Raw genomic sequence first — 19,547 nt, 5'->3', positions numbered from 1 at the left:
TCTGATAGAAGCCAGGATGCTATTGGCCTTCCTGGCCACCTGGGCACACTGCCAGCTCATATTCAGCTGGCTGTCGATCAAATAGGATCATAGAATCATTTAGGTTGTAAAAGATCTTTAAGATCATCAGTCATCATTCTTCCCTTCCATGGTATTACTGTGTGCTCTTCAAGAGATTTCCAGCTACTCTGCAACTGCAGTCCTGTGTTAAGAGAAACCATGCTCTAGGCGTACTGGCATAAATTTTTCTGCTTTCCTACAGCACCGTTATCAAGGTCCTCAAAGGTCTGGTTTCAGGTGGAGGTGGAACTGACATAGGTGTTCATGTCTATTCTCTAGTCACACTGTGGTTTTTATGCTTGTTTGTCTTGCCTTCAGATACCAAGGCTTCTGAGGCTAATGGAAAGGGACTTATTAATTCCTAAATGCTAAAGGTACTAACAGTATCTGAAGTCTGTATCTGGGTTCTGTTTTATGAAGACATACGTTTGATGTGATCCTGGCTCATCTCTTTCGTCAGTGGTAAGACATACAGCAACTTACCTGCTTGAATGTGGCCTCAACAAGATTGGCTGGAAACATGTTCCTAAAAATGAACAAATAAAAGAATAATTTCTATGGAACTGAAAACAAATTCTGTTTACTGTGTCTTGGGTCTCCCACGATAAGTCAGTTATTTACCCTTCTAGAGTGCAAGGGCTGGACTGGTGCAGAAGACTGCCACTCTCCCACTCATGCCCTACAGCTGTACCTGACTGAGCAAGGCTCAACAGAGAGACAGTTCCTCAGAATTATTGTTTTGGGATTTGCTTCTAAATACCAGGAGCTCTAGTTTCAGTTACTGGCTCTGCCACAGTCTCCATGTTGTAACCGGGGCAACGTAATTGCTATCATTCCCTTCCCCATCTGCTAAGTGGGGAGAATAATATTCCTTTACTCCATATTTTGTCTTTCCAACTTTGATAATGAGCTGTTCAAGACAGAGTCAGTCTTCAGGGGTGTATTCCTGAGACCCCTGGGTGCTGTAATCTGTGGTGGGACTTCCAAGTACTCCTGTGAAATGACTCATAAACTGTAGTACCTCCTGATACACTTTCAACACTAAAATTACAAATGATGTAGACTTTACAGGGGTTTGGTCAAGAACACTCTTTTTCAGAAAGAGGATCTCATTCCTGTTGTAAAGAATCAAGATTAGAGCTGCACAGTCTCTGCTAAACTTTATTTTAATAGATCTCTGAGGCTTCAGAACAGAGAGACTGAAGTGAGGCCAGCAGCTTCCTCTTTGCTCGTAACTGAGCTATGGAGGAAGACAGTGAACAAACACGATGAGATTTGCAGTGAGATCGACAGATTTTTAATTCCAGAAGTGACTCTCTTTGTAATCTTTTCTGGCTTTCTGTGTACCCCAGGCTGTAACATTCACCCAATAATATCTGGAGTTAATTTATAACTTCTGTTTGAGATAGATTACTACTTTGCAGAAACACATTCCATCCTAATTTGAAATGGAGAGCACACCCTCTACAGGCTTCAAAGAGGAATCATAGCATAGTTGGGCAAAAAAGCTAAAAAGTCATATATTTCTGTACAGCATTCGGGAACCAAGATTTGTGTGATGATTTCCATAGCATCATTTTCAGAACTGATTTATTTTGAGCCCAAAGCTTCTGAACCTAGAAGCAGAAGACAGTGACAGCGTGTGACCCAATTATATGCTTTTATATACATAAACTTATGCAAGGCGAAACTCCTGAATTCTCTTAACAAGAGTCTTTTTATTCAAAGTCCAGCTCAAGCTCCAGGACAGGACAACACCTGAGTACATGTGAAAAGCCCATTCTCACTCCAAAGAGGATTGCTATATATATATGAACAGTTAAATGCATACTGGACCGCGACATTTTCCAGACCTGCTTTCCTCTTGCAGCAGCAGCATGTGCCTGCTGCTAATGGAGTTGAAGCAAGAGCATGCTGTGCAGCACTGGCTTATAAAAACCAATTTTATTGCTATTTTAAGTCATCATAATATGACATTATGGTCACACTTAAAATTATGAGGTAGAATCTGTTTCAGTAGCATCAGGCATTGAGAGCAATTGCTACAAAGAGATAATTAATTATCCTTTTCAGGGTAAAGCAGAGGGAGAATTTTAATTCAAGGGTAGTAGTACTGTCTAATGATTGAAGCAGAAGTTTGAAAATTAGGGGGTTTTGTTGGCCTGCTGTGTGAGAACAGACAAGACACATAAAGGCATCACTGGTCATTTTGGTAAGACTGTTGCTTTAGCACAAACTAGTGTTATGCAGACAAGTTACTACCAGGCAAGATACGAGGTTGATGTGCAGCAGTTCAGTTACTCTTCTTTAACTGTTCTGGCCTTTCCTCACCCCAGTGCAGGCAAGGCAGTTCAGTTTACCCACACCTTGCAGTCTGATCTGCTACATGGCATTCCTGCAGGGTAAGAGCATACACTAGCTGTGCTCTACACTGCAACAGCTCCTTCCATTTTACCAGTACTGCTTAAGAGCCCCAGGTATGATGATGGCTGTGAGCTTACAGTCACATGATAGAAGAGGACAGCAGTTTTGGTCATATAGAATTATAAAACAGAATGGTTTGGGTTGGAAGGGACATTTAAAGGTCATCTAGTCCATCTTTCCATGTAAGGAAATTACCATGTTAGCAATGCAGTCTCTTTGTACACACTTTCATTTAATTGGAATTATTTAGCTTAAGACATTGTGTAGTGATGTTGTTAGTGATGAATACTCACTACATCACTGTAAGTGGTTTATGTCTGAGTTCTGTGCTGCCATCAACAGAGCTTTCACCCTGGTAACCACAGTGCAAAGCATCAGGTTATCTCTGCAAATCATCCATAAAGCTGATGATTCTCTGGTTCGAATGTCGAATCTGTAGCCAAAGCAAGACAAAGACAACAGCCAGCTGTGCATCACTTTCCTATCAGATGCAGACACAACCTCCTGCCTGAGCCTGGGGGCTTAGTTGACACGAGGGACTAACTGAGAACAGCTGGATGGAGCTGGACCTGGGAAGATGGAGAGGATGTTTATAGGAGGGGGAAGCACTGGAGAGAAAATATGGTTACTGCCTTACTGTGCCTCATAAGGGAATTCTGCTTTCCAATTGTTACAAGCTTCATTACAATTAAATCATCTTTGTTTTGTGATTTGAGATGATCAGATGAAAGGTGCTACAGGAGAGCACAGTGTTAGTGTGATAATTGTGCTCTGACCTGCTCTGTGAGTGTGAAATATTCTGAAAGCAGCAAATTGCACTGAGGATTCCTGCACAGCTCTCAATATGAATGTCACGTATGAGCTGCAGCTTTACAAAGAAATAGGAATTTAATTGCTGATGATTTACACTTTCTCCCATAGTTTTATAGTCCTAATTAGTAGAATTAAGAACAATTAAGACTGCTCGAGAAAGGAAATATCATATGGTTAGTAGCTAGATTAAATGTGAGACAAATTTGTGGAGGATTAAAGCATTTTGTTTCTTTATCATTCTTTATCCTGCAGGAATTACAACTGCCCACTTAATACTGGATGTTGGAATTCTCCCAATATTTTTTAATATATTATGCACTGTGATCCAGTCTTTGAGACTAGCTTTACCAAAGTTACACAATTTATCTAGTGAAGGTCTGACCTGAATGTGTTTGCCAGAGCCTCGGCTTATTTTTTATTTTAAGCTGGTTTACTTGGATTGAAAAAATCTAGTATTAGCCAAAATTTATTAGTTTTGTTAATTAAAAACATTCAAGAGAGCAATTGGTGGATGAGAACTCTAATGGACTAAAACAAATAATGAGAAGAAAGTATCAAACTGTCACCTAGAGCTGGGAGATGTTGGTTCAGTCGGGCCTCTTCGGAAACACTTGAAAATTCTTGATTTAGGAGTATGTTTTGCTGCATGTTGATATTTCCAGCCATGAGCTGGATGTTTGGCAGGGATCTTCTGGGGATGTTTCAGAACAGGAGACAGAACAAGACACTGAAGTGAGGCTGGTAGTGGAGGATTTGACTTTTTACCTTGGAACAGGGGTGAGGAGGGCTGGCAGGGATCCTCGCAACTGCCAGCCAGGCTGGCTGCCGTGGGGCAGCCCTCCTGTGGGTCTCTGGCCCACCAAACCTGAGCACTGGGGAATGCTAGCTGGGGTGGGAGCTTCAGTTTGGCACAAAATCCAGACACTTACATTTGCCCAAACATATTACAAAATCAATGGCAGGGTGTGGGCGCCAGTCGATCTCTGCCCACCCATATTCCAGGCATCCAACCTGCAATCAGATTGGCCTCTGCAGATCTCTACTAGCTTTACTGCAATTCTGGACAAGATAAAGATTTATCCACATGCATATGGTATCAGGATCATAAAGTGAGGCTGTCTTTCTACCCCAGAACAGGCAGTATGTTTGTCACTGACATTGAATTAAAGACACTCTCGGTACTCCCAAAGAATTCAAGCTGAGCTACTCATTGCTGTCGTCACCTAAAAATGCTGTTGTGTTTATTCAATTAAGAAAGCCAAATAGATTAAATACTTCTAAATTTCCAGTGTTACTTTCAGATTGTTTACAAGATACAGGACACAAAATAATAAATAGCACAGGAAACTTAATGTGATCTGGATTCCTTACTACAAGCAACGTTGTCTCTAACCTCAGTGGCACAATTCAGCATTCCTAGAATAAATAATTCATATAATATTAGGGAATTCAGTATAATGAATAGCAGTGAGTGAGGCTGGTGTAGAACACAGATAAATTTAGGTCTAAGACAAGGAATGATTGTAAAACAGAAACTGAGACATATGGTTTCTGGTTATATAAAAAATTTAGAGCTAAATACTGTCTGACCTGAGGAAGAACACTTCCTGGAGCATCTTCTGCTTCAGGAATTCTGCCAGACAGAGAAGGAGCATTCAACACAGACTAAAAGAATGAATGTGCATGAAACTTCAATATCAGCTTTGTGAACCTTCTACAGACAGTGAACTGCAGCTGGCACAGCATGCTTGGACTGTATTTGCTGTGACAGCAGTATATATGCACAAGTGACCTACTAAACACCTTCTTGGACTACACCCTGCTGTGATTGATGCACAGGCTGGTTCATTCTACTACCAAATTTTGGAGTCCTTCCCTAATTCTGTATGGGATAAGAGGATTCAGCTATAAGGAAGTATCGAGTTAGAAATGTGTATGTATGACTAAGGCAATATGTGTTCTGCAATTTGGTAGCCATGGAATTTGAGGAAAATCGTGAAGACTTGTGTCAAGTATAGACAGCACATGGTCTAAGAAGCAGCTCTGAGGGTGCAGATTCCCATCACATTGTAGGACTACTTAGCACCTTACCACTGCCAAAAGTGGGAGGTCCTCTTTTGTTCTCCAGCAATCAAGCTACTAATTAACACTATTCACTCGTTTTTGCTACCCTGGTTTTCCACTGAATTGTGTTAGGAAGACATTTTTCAGCTCAGGCCATGCCTTGGTGATGCCCCCAGAACATGGGATCCCTCTCAATCTCTTCAGAAAGTTGCTGACTCCGAGAACTACAGTAGTGATACAATATCAACACTGTTAAACTGTTTTACTGCTCATGCTGTTAGCTGAATTCTGCACAGAACATTAGCCTACAGCTACTGGGATAGCCAGGTTGATGGCTCCTAGATAACTTCTATTAGAAATGATAGGCCAAATTCTGTTTGCAGTTATACTACTGAGTATCTGAAATACTCATTCTAAGTCTTGACTACAACATCTGTTAACTCAAAGCATTCAGATTTTGCAGATTTTTTAAATAAGAAGTTAGTCCAGCTGCTCTAGTGTAAGAGCAGCCACAGGTATGGCGGATGTTGTTCCTTTGACTCAGAACACACATACCCTCTGGGACACTCTGCTCTGCAGTAGCAATCTGGTTTTGCTCTCAGACTTTGATGTTATCAGTACCTAATCCCTGCCCCACCAGACAGTCTTTGGCTGCAGTCTCCCACGCTGTGGAATTAAAGCCACCAGACTGGGTTTTTGCTACGTACGTGTTGTCATAATATTTTATTGGCCTATATTTGCACTGGGTATTAACTAGCTGTGGACACTCTGCTCTCATATTTGAACTATCATAGCTGAGCTTGCAAGAACATTGTTTTAAGACTGAGTATTTGACAGTATTCTAATACTTCAGTGTTTGAGATCTTACCCTGTCACTCCATACAGCAAGGCTACAGAGAGAGTAAAAATGGAGTCCGAGTACCTTGACGTGACAGCTGTGAAGTTTCCAGGTTTTGCAGCTGCGCAAAAGAATGAACAGCTCTGTAGTTCCTATTTACTATAGGCTGAGGTCCTTCTCAGTGGCATTACCTTAATCTCAGAAATGTGTTTGCTTTTGCTGTCCTCTGCATGATTTCATCATCATCTGTACAGATTCCTGACTGCGGTTAGTGTACCACATGAGCCACAAATCCTGTCCTTAGTCATATGGGTGTACCTCTGAAATACCTTCCTGCTGCTGTCAGTGGGCTCTATCACTCCTGAAATCAGGGGCAAAATTTAACTTAGCAAGACTGAACAAATTACTTATCTCAGGGCCCACGGGAGGATGCATCTTGCACATTAGTAGTCACTTCCAGTGCCTCATCTCATTTCTTAGTATCAGTCTGACTACCTCCTGCTAAAAGGACCAAAGAAGGCTTTAGCAGAATTAATGAGGCATTTAAATTATTGTGATTAAAGAAACTAATAGAATGCAAAAATCACTAACCAGGTCTAAGCCATTTTGTCTTGCTTTTTTGCAGATCAGAGCAGAACTCATGTTGTGGAATCATTTTGCCAAACACGTGGGCTTTTTATCTGTTCTGAAGGTGACACTGTTTCATGGCATTTCAGTTCCAGTAAGAGATCTGAAGGGTGAACCTCCTTATCCTGCTTCTTCTGAAAGAAAAGATCTTGACACAGCCCCAGCAGGGCTATGGCTTTCTGAGAAAATCATTCTTTGGAGTGGAAGCGCAAGTACATCACATCTTTAGGAATCTTGAAAAGGATGAATCATATCAAAGGTAACATGATAGGCCTAAAGCATTTCCACTATGGTTTCAGTCACACAAAGTTATTTCATAAAAAGTGTATGTTTACACTGGAAGATGTCCAGGCCAACTGTCAGGAGGATGGACAATTTATTCCCCTTTAGGGTTGAAGCTTTCCTAATGCAGCTTTAACTCCTGGCCCCCATGCACCTCCCATTCTGTGACTAAGGCCTCCTGACCAGACAGCAGAAACTGCTTCATCGTCCATCTCCCCAGAGCTGTTTTCATCATGGAATTATCTTTTTTCCATGCTGGTTTACTGTTGTGCCATATAGGAACCACACATTTAGGGGCTTCAGAGTCCTTTGTAAATACCTGATGTCAGGATTCTGTGCAGATTAAACTGCTTAAAAATTAACCAGAAGTGAATATATGTTCACATACAGTGCAGAACAGCACTGGCACCAGCCTGGTTTTGTGAGATAAAAGAAAAAGGGCAATCTGAGATGAGTAAAAGGTAGTAGTTTGCCATAGGAGACAGGTAAGTATTTCCATCATAGTACACAGTGGCTTTTGGCAAAAGATACATGATTGTGGGGCAAAGTTATTAAAAAAGTTCTTTCCTAGTTCAAACCCTGGATCATTTAATGCATTCATATATCTTATTGCACACATATACAATTCAGTCTTCAGCTGTAAACTTTTTAAAGTGGGATTTCTGGTTCTGCACAGCCTGGCATTTTTCAAAACTAAAGCACATACTGGGTTTCTCCTGCCCTATTTTCAAGAAACACAATTTCAGTAAAATAGAATATAGCCCTTAGCTTGAAAAGAGGGAAAGAAAATTATTTTAAAGAGTGCTCAGGATTCCCATGAAAACATAAATCCTCTACAGTGTTTATATCCTTTTCTAACTATTAATGGTATAAAAAAGCCCCTCTCTTGGTTAAGCCAGATTGAGTTTCCTGGTACCTGCTATTAAATTGGATGTAATCCTGAATATTCAGCGGTAAAAATGCTCTGACTTATCCTTCCAGTAAACTTCAGAAATGCATAAATTTGTTTGTCATGGGTTAAGGCATGATTTGATTCTGACTGCATTCACTGAATTGTTTTATTTGGAGATTTTGACCTGAATAAGCTTGTGATGTCACACTGTCTGGTTAGACTTGAGAAAAACTAAAAATTAATGTGAACCCTGCACATGCTGATACCCAGATTTGCACACGCAGTCAGCCTTATATAAAGCAGGAGGGTGAACCCCCAATTTGGCTGGGATTTGTTTCTTCATGTAAATGTTTATAGTATTTGCTTGTTTGTTTTTATCTCATCAGCCAAATTTTGTTTCCCTTGGTGACAAATGAAAGTAGCATGATTTAAGTTGCAGCAGGATTTACCCTTCTAAATCAAAGGTATTTTGATAATGGCAACAGAATGTGGTAGCAATATTAACTGCTAATGTAAACAGTGTGGTCCTGAGTCATATATCTTGTTTTACAAATGTTCATCCCCTAATTATAGGCATTTTCTATTCTGCTTGCCAAGTGAATATATGATGCAGAATTAAACAGACCTAATATTTTAAATTGAATGTTATTCCTGTAAATATGTCCCTTTTTGTCCTTTTGAACGAAACACTCAAGGTCTGAATTATTTTTGAAAATTGATATTTTGTCTTTCTTAATTTCTTAACTCATAAAAGGCTACTAAAAATTCACTTTTGGGGACATATTATAGAGTTAATGTCAGTAATTCACACAGGAAAAGGTGTGTGTTGATTCAATACACACAGGTGAAAATGTGTGTTATTGCTATTACTTCCATTGAGGTGCCCCAAAAGCCACATTCCTAGAACAAGACCTCTACTACACCTCGTACAAGCTGGGAATATTTCCTCTGGCATCGCAGATTTTTCTGCACAGTCCTCAGTGAGGTGATTTCTTTTCCATATGTCTTGGTTTTCTAGGTGTAAGAGAGAAAAATGGTTCTTGCCTACCTCACAGAAATATTGCACATCATTGGAATAAATCCATTAAAATTCATAAAGCACCAGGTGCGTTAAAGAGAACAAGATGATCCTTAGCCTAAGGATTTATAGTTTAAATATGGAAGAAAATATACTTTCACGAGCCTTGCAGTGCTTGCACCAGAAACCTTGAATATAATCAAGGCAGATTTGTACATCTGTCTCAATGTAGTAATAAAGAAGCAGCTAAAGAGAGAAGCATCCTCAGGACAGCATCTACTGCACAGCTTCAGACTCACAGCTGTCTTCTGAATTACTTGTCCTTAGTCCAGATCCCGGCACACTGCCGAGAGAGAGGGGCAGGTTATGCAAGAGGAGATTCCTGCACAGATACGAAGGTGAACTATCTAGTTAAATGGGTATCTTCCACAGACAGCAGAAGATGTATTTTGTTTAAAGCTTGATCAGATTAAAGCAAAAATTCAGACATTTAAGGCCAAAGTAGCATTAAAGATTTCAGGTATAAACACTATTTGAATGTAGAAAACACTTCTGTTATGCTGCATTCAGTGGCTTCTTTGTCCAGATTGAATCTAGGAGAAATTCAGTAGGGGCAGATTGACATCCACCGATCTTGTCCCCAGTCTCTTGGGGTTCCCTTTAGAAACTAAGTCTTTCAAGTACTGCTGTTCAGCGTGGCAAAAAATGCTTGACTTGTAGATACAATTTTTGAGGCATGAAATTCAGTATGTTGATGAGATCATGTATTTCCTGGTTGATGTGAATTTTAAAGCCATTTCAGAATTATGCAGTACAGTGTCACTGTTATGCTCTAATCAAGGCTTATACACTGGAGGTTTTATTGCTATATTTTTTACATAACAGACAAATATACAGGGGAAGCACCATCTGCAAAATAATGCAGAACAATAATGTGATTATTGATTAATGTTGCAGGTGTTTAGTATGACCATGAGTCTCTGCAGTAGTTCTTGGTTTCATTTATTGCTGTCAGTACATTCTTTTCATTTCTGATTAAAACCACTTCTAAAAGCAAATCCTCACCCAGAAATTCAAGAAATTCGATTTCTAGCAACATCTTCCCTGCCAAAAATTCCCGACCTGACAATGTCATATAAAACATCACCAAGAATTTCATCATTTCAAAGTGGCTTCAGATCTGAAATCAGTGAGGATGAATACGTGTATCTCCATGCCAAGATTCATCCTTTTAAAATAAACCCCACAATTATGTCACATATATCATCTTCCCACTTGCACATTTATCATTCTTCATTTGCAGAATACCAGATGTTTCCTGTGTAAACTTCTGTGCACATATGCAATTGATAAATTGAGGGGAAATTAATGAATTGAGAAGATAAGCCAATCTGGACCAAAAAAGATGGTCTCCAGCTGTGAATGGAAGTGATTTATCATTGAACTAAAGGATCAGCTTTTCTAGCTCAAACCAGCAGATACATCATTACATTTAATCCAGACTTCCACATAGATATTTAGGAGTTTTGCAATTGACTTCAGCAGAGCCAAGGATTTCACCCATAGTGTTTGCCTAGGCTGAAAGCCCGTTCCCCACAGTTGTGTTATTCTTATTTATTTATTTAGCAAATAATGTTTTTTCCATACTGAAGGAATAACAACCATCAGTTTGTGCACTCGGGATAGAAAGATTGCAGCTGTGACTGCTGCTTAGCACAACAAAAGGACAGTGAGTTTTATTCTATCTTTTCAAGCTTCAGTAATGAGAGTGGCTCTTGGGTTGTCATTGTTGACACCTGCCCAAACCAGTGAAGACTTTAAGGTTTTACAGGCTAAAAACACATGCCTGGCTGGAAATACGAATACCTGAAATATAAATGCAAACTGTTATAATTTGCTCAGGTAAATGTTTGTAGGAATTGAAATGATAGATGATATTTGCAAATATTTAGATCAGGACATAGTATTTTACCTGCAGTGAGGCTCAGCAGAATAGTGTTCCAAACCTCAACACTAAACCTGTGGTGTACAGGAATTAGCCAGACAGATGAAGTGATGAAATTGTAACTCAGATCTCAGGTTCCAGACACACAGACATTCAGTTGTTTTATGCAAACGTGATACTACAGAACTGAATTTAGATTTTGCATGCCCAAATTACTTTTCATCTGATTCATCTCCATGAACCTGCTTGCTCTGGGTCTCGAAAAGCTGGTGTGAGGAAGGAGATGGGAACATATGGTGAGGGAGACCCTTTCCGGAGACAGCTGTAAGGTCAGTTTGAATGTAACATTGCACCATGCGTCTCATTATGCCTTTACTTGTCTAAGACCAAGGCCTTAGAAACAGCTCAGCACACCAGAAAGGGGTTCCAAACACTGCCACTACGAAGATAATAATTAAGATTACAGTTTTCTTAAATCCCCTTTTACTTCTTATGCTACTCTGTTGTACTAAGGGATTCAAAGCTCCAGTAACTTGCTGAGTTCCTTTCTCTTGGTGTAAGAATTAGAGTCCTTTATGCATCAGAAACAGAATAATGTGATCTAATGTCACAAACCCACATGCATAAATTCCACTGCACGTACATCATGGCAAGGTTACTGGGGAGGTATGAATGCCACGAAGTGGGCATCTTCCCACTACAGATGAAGACAGTGGTTTTTTGGAAAGCATGGAAAACATGGAAGTTTCAGATGGCCTGGCTAAGTGCAACTTGAAGGAGAAAAAAAAATATTTTTATAAGCTTTTCATCCCAGTTCTTTCTGATTTGACGTCCCAGTAACCGTAATTAAAGTACTTTGTGTGCTGACACCCTGTCAGGATCAGGAATTTGGGGTTTTGAAAGACAAAATGTGCAACATTTTAAATTTTAATAAGTCAGACTTCAAAGAGAACTCTTTGTGGTTCAGATGCACACTTGGCCTAAAAACCCTAGTATGAGATCACCAACCAAAGGCAAAACTTGGTCTTTCTGCATGAGCAAAATAAATCTGAGGCACATACTATGTTCAGTCGGGAAACTAATCCCATTAGCACCTGAAATGCCAAGACAAAGAGGGATATTCAGGCAAGGCTATCAAAATACCATCAGTGCTCTGATGTTGGTTGAAAAGAACAACCCTCCCTTCTGCCAAACAAAATAGAATAAACAGGAAAAAGCCACAAAGCAGAACAAATAATATCACAAAAATAAGGCATAAAAAGATCACAACAGTGGTCTTGTGTACTTTATCTGAGAGTTGCTATGAGCAGTTTTAACAGCACTTTTAAGAACTATTTCCTGAAAAATTTGGATTTCAGCCCTTATATTTAAGGTTTTTCCTGTTAAAACTGTCTGCCCTTATTTAAATTAACATTACATTTTAATACTCTCTTGACTTTAATAATAGATTTGATGGTGAGATCCACAGGCTACATGTGATTCGGTGGGGGTGAAAAAAACCCTATCCAGTGTTCTTAGTACTTCTGATACATTTGGTGGCCATTCATTTAAATTTTCCTAGAAACAGCCAGTATAAACATCTGATAACTTGAAAATCATCTTCTGAAATTTACTTTTTCTAGATTTAAACAAAATGTTCATCCTTAGGTTCAGAATTTATCATCAGACCACGGTTTCTCACGCAGTTACATACAAAATGTTACCTTCAGAAAGCAGAAAGAATGTAGTTACCTGATTAAGTCAAGCAGTGCATCTGCAGAGCTCATGATGGGCTTTCCACCCTCTTCAGTGGCCTCCTTCTGTGCTGCTCCACCAGGATGGATAATGGAGACCATAATTATTCCCACAATCACAGCCACAAATGTTGTCCACAGGTAGTAAGTGACAGTTATGATACCTAATCGACTGGAAGTCTTGGCATCCAGGGCTGCTAGCCCAGACATTAAGCTGTGGAAAGAAAACACAACATATACAGTATCTTTTGCATAACATTAATGCAGCTGAAAACCCGATATCGTAATTATTCCAGTTTACCTACTTCTCTTAGGATTGCCTACATACCAGTTTTTTAGAAGCTTGCCAGTAACACTAAAGCTGTAGCCTGTGTGACTAAAGGGATGTTCCCAATTGCTGTGTGAGATCCTGGTGACTTGAAGGAACTTGCAAGCTCAGACTGCACACATGGGAACTGCATCCCATGGACTGTTCCCTGAAGTTCAAGGGACAGTTTTACATAACCTACACATATGATGGCTCAGTTCACAGGAGCAATGGCAATAATCAGTCATAAAAACCTAGGTGTGAAGCTCTACATATAATTTTACAGAATTATAGAACAATTAGGGTTTGAAAGAACCTCTGAAGGAAATCTGGTCAATCCTCTCACCCCTTCCTTTGTGAGCCAGGACCACAACTTCAAAATTAAAAACACTAAGGGGCAATTTTGTCATATAGTCCTTTTTTTTTACTTTTTAGAATAACTTTTTACACTTTCTAAATCAATACAAAGCACAATATATTTTTGCTTTACCAGGGGGTACATTGGGGAGCAAACTGCGGTTCACTGTGCCTCCAGTCCAAGTGGATACAGTGTATGGCATGCAGAGGAAACTCCTTCATGGGCAGGTGTGGCTTCACAGTGGGGTGCAAAGAAAATACTGTGGTCACTTCAGCCTTTTCATTCCTCTTTAGCTCTCTGCCCACCATGCCAGAGGATGACCAGTGTCCATCCTCTTGCTTGTATAGCTTGCCTCTGCCAACTCTCCACCAAGTGCTTTAGCTCCCACTGACCCTTAGACAGGGCACTGTTTAGTCCCTGAACTTGTTCCAGGCTGCTCTGATACAGACCCTGATGGCTGTTTCCAAGTGACCTGAGGCTGAGATTTGAGTTTCCAGTGACACCATTGTTGCTTGGCCCTTTAAAATGAGATTTAGCTTCTAATAATTCTCTTGTAAACTCTTGAAAGCACACATGCCAGGAAAACTGCAGGTGAAATAAAATATCACATTTACTATTTGGTGTGCCCCACTGTCTAGCTTTCTCATCAAAACAGAACCATTTATCAGGCCTTTCCTCATAAATAGTCATTTACTAAGCTGCAGCTCCTTGAATGAGATCTCCTTGACCTCACTCTGCTGAGTGAGGTTGTCTAGAGCCCATGCTAAAGTGCAGCTTAACCTTTATAGTAGATTTAATGAAAGCAAATGGGTGGGATTTAGTGCTCAGGTTCCTGCTATCCACTAGATTAATTAAGAAAATGTATTGCTTTTCTGCATTGCCAATCTCATCTAGCATGGGTTTTGTTAACACTTAGGAGCAAGGGAAAACATTGGTCGCACCTGTAATACGGATCATTTAGAAAATTAGCATCTTGATAACTCTCACTCTTGTAACCATTGTTCTTCCCTCTCTTTTATCATTTCATTTGATAAAAATTCCACCTTCCTGTATGTCTGTAAAGCACTACACATGTACAAACACAGCACTACACATTAAAAAACCACCAGCAGCAATGATACTTAGTTCCTTGGCATTTCCTTTGGATGGGTCCATATGGAAGAGTAAATATTCTAAAACATATGTTTGATAAAACAGTTGAGTTAAATACATTTATCTCAAATTAATGTGTTACTTTTTTGTAAAACTACCTCTAGGTTGTTATTAGATTCCTAGGACTGAACTCTTCTTGCAGGCTGAGGTTTCACAGGCCATTGAGCCAGTTCAACACCTTCTTGATGCCCACAGGAGATACCTATATTGTACTAGGCTTCAGCACTGTTCCATCCTCCGCCCTAACCTTCCCAGAAAAAAAGAGGAAAAATTAAAATCAGGTTGATTGTTAACTAGCTGGATGCTTTTCATGGTAATAATTTTCTGTGTTCTTTATAGATATATTATGCAGGGAAACAGACACCAGTGGTATGAAGGTCTGACTATTGACCAGCATATCTGTAACTTGTAGGTAGGATGCCATGCAGAGTGATTACTTGGAGAGGGTACTACTGAGGAGACAGAAAATATACTTCTTTTCCTGGTACTGCCCTGAAGCCACTATCAATGTGGTAAAGCCAGACTGTTTCTGTTGTTCTTGATGCTGCTGCATTGTGTTCTACAGAGCAATGGAGAGATGAATCCTGCACATAGTGCTTGAACTGTTTTGCTTGTTCACCTGACAAGTATGTCCAGAAGTACTTAGGGACAAAAATCCTAATTAAATATGCCCAGTGGTTTGCATGTGCTTTTGGGGGTGCTACCTCAGCCTCAAGATGTTGGGCCATTAAGATCTGGGAGGATGTTGAGCAGCTAGAATCTAATCATACATTGGCTCTTAGGTGACAAATCCTGAGGGGGCTAATAATGAGATTGCTCTGTCTTGGGGATATTCATTAACAAGATCATCATCTATAATGAGATTATCCTGTCACCAGATAAAGTTATGCTCAGTTCATGCTGTGATGAGAAGGTCCTCAAAAGTAATTAACTATGGGGTTGCAATGGGAGTAACTCTGGTGTGACAGAAACATGAACAAAGGTCTGGGTTCAGACAAAGCCCTGAGTTTTTCATGGCCTTCATTGTTCAGTTTTAAGAAGGGACCAGTGGAAGCCCTTCTCCAAAGGCTGTGGAGTAACACTGGTCGTGTCATTGTAAGCAATTGCTCAGAATAATTTTCAGAAATGCCAGTAGCTAGTATGACACAGTAATTGCTCATTAACTATTTTTCATTTGACTTCCTGGTTGATGTTAGAGGGAAGAAGACAGAAGACATAAGGATTAAGAGACTTATTGATAATGACAGCTATTGTATGAAGTACGTAATACACAGTTCTATCACAGGAGTTCCTCACCGTTAATGTCTAGAGCGCTAACAGTCACATAGCATAGCCAAAGAATGACAAGAAAATGTACTTTTCTTATTTCCTAGGGAACAGGGAATTCAGGAGGAATAAGCTTCCAGATGGTTTAACTTAAGATGATTGTATCATGTTCAGGTTTTCCCTTTAAATCTAATTTTCACCAGACACTCTTGGCTATATAAAAACTTCCCCAGCGGTTTCCCAAGCTTCTTCTAAGACTGAACAAAGGTGTTCCCATGCCATCCACTACTAGAATCTCATGAAGCACAGTGGAATGAAAAATAGTGTACCTTTAACTCTTGTCAAGCCTCAGAATCTGGCTAGGCTTGAAATAACAGGTCAAATACTCAATTCATAGATTAAAATAATTTGACTTACTATATAGCTAAGTAGCTTCTACACGTATGTTTCATGCATAGCTTCCATAACATGTTTTAATGATTTCCAAACGGACAAAACAGGATTAAGACAATGAAAAACAATCTGTAGCTTTTCTGAATAATTACAGTACATCTCATTTAATCCGTCTGGCAAAAAAAAATCCATAAAAATGCAATTTCATGTTCAGAGACCATTTCTTAGATAGAAAAAAATAGTAGAGAAAAAAATTATGTCAAGCCTAAGGCTTTAAAAAATATGTATTAATGAGTTTTGGAAGGGATATTGGATCTTGTAGAGCAGGATTTAAGTGACATATCTGATTGCTATGATTTGTTTCTTGCACCTTGCTTTGAAATATCTGATGCTGGATATAATAACAGACACCATAATAAACTAAGTAGCCCCATGACCTCTTTATCTCCTGCATTGGTTGTTCCAATTACATGTGAAAATGATCTTTCTGTGGCTTTTCTTCTGTCTAGAATAGTCTGCTTTATTTTTTTAATTCTATCTATCTGTTTATCCAACAAATCTTGGATGAAATTGCATATCCTCAGAGACTACACATAATTTGAAGAATAGCCTCCAAAATAGTTGTATCTGCTGTGTATCTGTAGATATCTGTCCTATGGTCCTTATATGTCTGTGGCTTTCATGCCTCTTCAAAGTTGTGTTTTGACAACCTGAAGATCTCTACACAATGCAAACCTGATGCTCCACAATATTTTCAGGTTTACAGTCTTTCTAAGGTTTGTATGCTTTTTGACTGGAACTTAGGAAATTCTAAATCTACTCTGCTTTGTTTTCTGGGAAATAAGTTGTTCTGATGCAGCCAAATCTGTCTCTTCTCTAGCCACATTTCTGTTGAAGAAAGTCAGAAAGCCAGTAACCTTTACTTGCAGCATTTTAGTGGGACAGATATTTAAAACAGTTATTTCACTAAGACTTCAATTGTTTCATTGCTGATTGTAAAAATGTCCTAGCTAAATTATTTTATATAGGATGGCTTGATTAAAGTTTCTTTACTTTTTTTTTGGACTGTCTCCATGTGATTTATGAAAGGTTACAATGAATTATTTCTTTATGGAGTCATTGTTGAGGGAGGAAGGTGAAGAGTGAATCCAGGATCATGGAAGATCTAATGAAACCTAGATTAAGGGGAAACTAGAAGGGAAGAGGAACACCTTATCAACTCTAGGAATTACTATTATATGTGACTTATTAAAAAAGTTAAGTCAGTTACTAGGTTGTGTACAATATTGGTTATAGTACAAACCAATAAAATCATTAAGTAATAAGTTTCATGTCTGCTTTGAGAGAAATCTGTGTAAAAGCCCCCAAACTATTATAGCAATTTTGATGTAATGAGGAAGGGAATTTTTTCAATATCTTGGAAATCTAATGAGTCCCATGCAAACAAGTAGCTAAACCCTTATGAGCACCTCTAGGCTTGTTCTGGCTGGCACTGATAAACATCAGAGCTCTTACGAAGTATTTTATTTACAAATAAAAATAAAAATTTTTGTCTTCTCTGCAATCTTCTAGTTTTTCTATTGCTCTCTGATGAAAGCACATTTTTTGATCTGTCTCAAGATCAAAACCTATATCCCCAGAAAGGGAAGAGACAAGAAGCTGCTGTTAAGACCCCATTCTGCATGTTTATTTTGTCTTCCTCTCCACCAGAAGCCATCTGGATGTTGCTTTGAAATAGATGGATTATGGATAAAGTTATCAGAAGGGATTAGTGTGATTAGAAAGACATTAATCCTGTCAAGAAGTAATGGTCAAGTATTAACCACCAACAGTTGTTCCTAGAATCATGTTTGTTTTCATGCATCCCATACCCTCCCTTGCATTCTCATTTTTTAATTGCATGCTCTAGAAAAGACGTTCCTAAGCAAGTTCTCCCAGTGAGGCTGGGAAGCTCCTCTAGCAGCTACATTAGAGATGATTATATTACATTTGAGCATCATGAAAGTGAAGTGCTGGCTTCACTAATGCTGCTTGATCATGCAGGCAGGCTGCTGCTTACCTTTCTGTCAAGGTCAGTGCCTTCAAGTTTCAACATGGTAATAATTTCCATTTCCATAGCACAAGTGCTTTAATCATCTTAAAATGCTTCACAAATATAACCTACTATCGTACAGGAAGGCAGTATCTCCATTTTACAGACAAGGAAACAGAGAGATTAGGGCATTTTAAATAAAGACAAACGACTTACAGGGAAGAAAGATACGCCTGAAGTGATCTCTGTATTGCAGAGATCTGGAGCATCAGACTTTTTTTCACCTGTGCCCAGCTATCTGTGCTTTCACGATAGGCTGCTTTACTTCCATGGAAGTACCATTTATGGAGGAACAGTTTGCAACAAAGAAAGTAAGACTATCTACAGTAATGGAAGAAAGAGATAAGACACTTTTCTCTGGCTCTTTCTGTTGTTTGATGCTTGATTTTCCTCTTAGTCTCTAGTGTCGTTAAAATTATTTCAGCAGTGTGAAAGAGGGATCAGAATGACTTTTTCTTCCCAGGATATTCTTTCACTTTAGATATGGTATGGGTACGATAGAGAAGCCTGCTGCTTTCATCACATGGCAGAGTGACAGTGCTACTGGTAGGAGGACCGTAGCCCAACCAAGTCTCTGCTTCACCCTACATGGTCTGATCTTACTTAGAGGGATATGTTATAGTTTTGTTTTTTCATCTCCAGATGTCATATCACACTGCACAGGTAAAAATGCCTCCTGCCCGCCCATACATGTGCAAACAGCTAGTTAGCACATCTGGTGGTCTGTACCTGTATTACAGACAATCAAGTGGCATCTTGCTTGGAAGCTGGTGCCACCCTACACCTCCAGTCCCATCCACCCACTTCTGAGTGATGCCAGGACCTCTCATGTGGTGTGACACCATTTGTCTAAGTACACAGGAAGATAAAATCCAGCAATAATCCATGCTCACACCCTGAACTAAGCTGGATCAGGTATGTGTTGTGCACTTGTAGAAGGGTGGCCCATTTGTACAAATGGAGACTCTTTCTGTGTATGTTTGTGTACAGTCCAGACAGGCAATAAAATGACACCTAGGCTCTCTGTGAATTTTACTCAGACTTCAATAGCTTTGCAGACTGCTGGTGTACTAGCAGGCTTCTGCTGATCTCAACACAGCTAAGGAAATATCATGATCACTTGTAGTCAGTGGAACGATCCACAATGGCATGTATTATTAAAAGTTTTATAGTATTATAGTGTGATTTTCAAAGGAGACAAGAAGTCTAGAATCCTCCTGAAGATCCAGGGGGCTACTAAGGTTTGTCTCCTTTGAAAATTAACTAATAGGAAACAGCATTTC

At 39.4% G+C, this 19,547-nt stretch overlaps 1 protein-coding gene across 5 annotated transcripts in view; it reads right to left on the bottom strand.

Annotated features, from left to right (window-relative positions):
• The window catches only part of SLC1A7 (solute carrier family 1 member 7), a 58,076-nt gene that overhangs the window by 27,780 nt on the left and 10,749 nt on the right, over positions 1 to 19,547 (bottom strand). For 4 of the 5 annotated variants that reach the window (XM_074906181.1, XM_074906180.1, XM_074906179.1 and 1 more), the window contains exons 3-4: positions 12,695 to 12,910; positions 544 to 586 (exon numbers count right to left, since the gene is read on the bottom strand). In XM_074906181.1, the coding sequence (XP_074762282.1) occupies positions 544 to 586; positions 12,695 to 12,910 (259 nt within the window). The remainder of the gene's footprint in view (positions 1 to 543; positions 587 to 12,694; positions 12,911 to 19,547) is intronic. The other variant, XM_074906182.1, reaches the window with a different exon arrangement.

This window comes from Athene noctua, chromosome 5, assembly GCF_965140245.1.
Source record: "Athene noctua chromosome 5, bAthNoc1.hap1.1, whole genome shotgun sequence".
In the NCBI taxonomy this organism is placed as follows: domain Eukaryota; kingdom Metazoa; phylum Chordata; class Aves; order Strigiformes; family Strigidae; genus Athene; species Athene noctua.
Note: the sequence above shows the minus strand (reverse complement) of the source record. Positions and strands in the feature narration are given on the sequence as shown.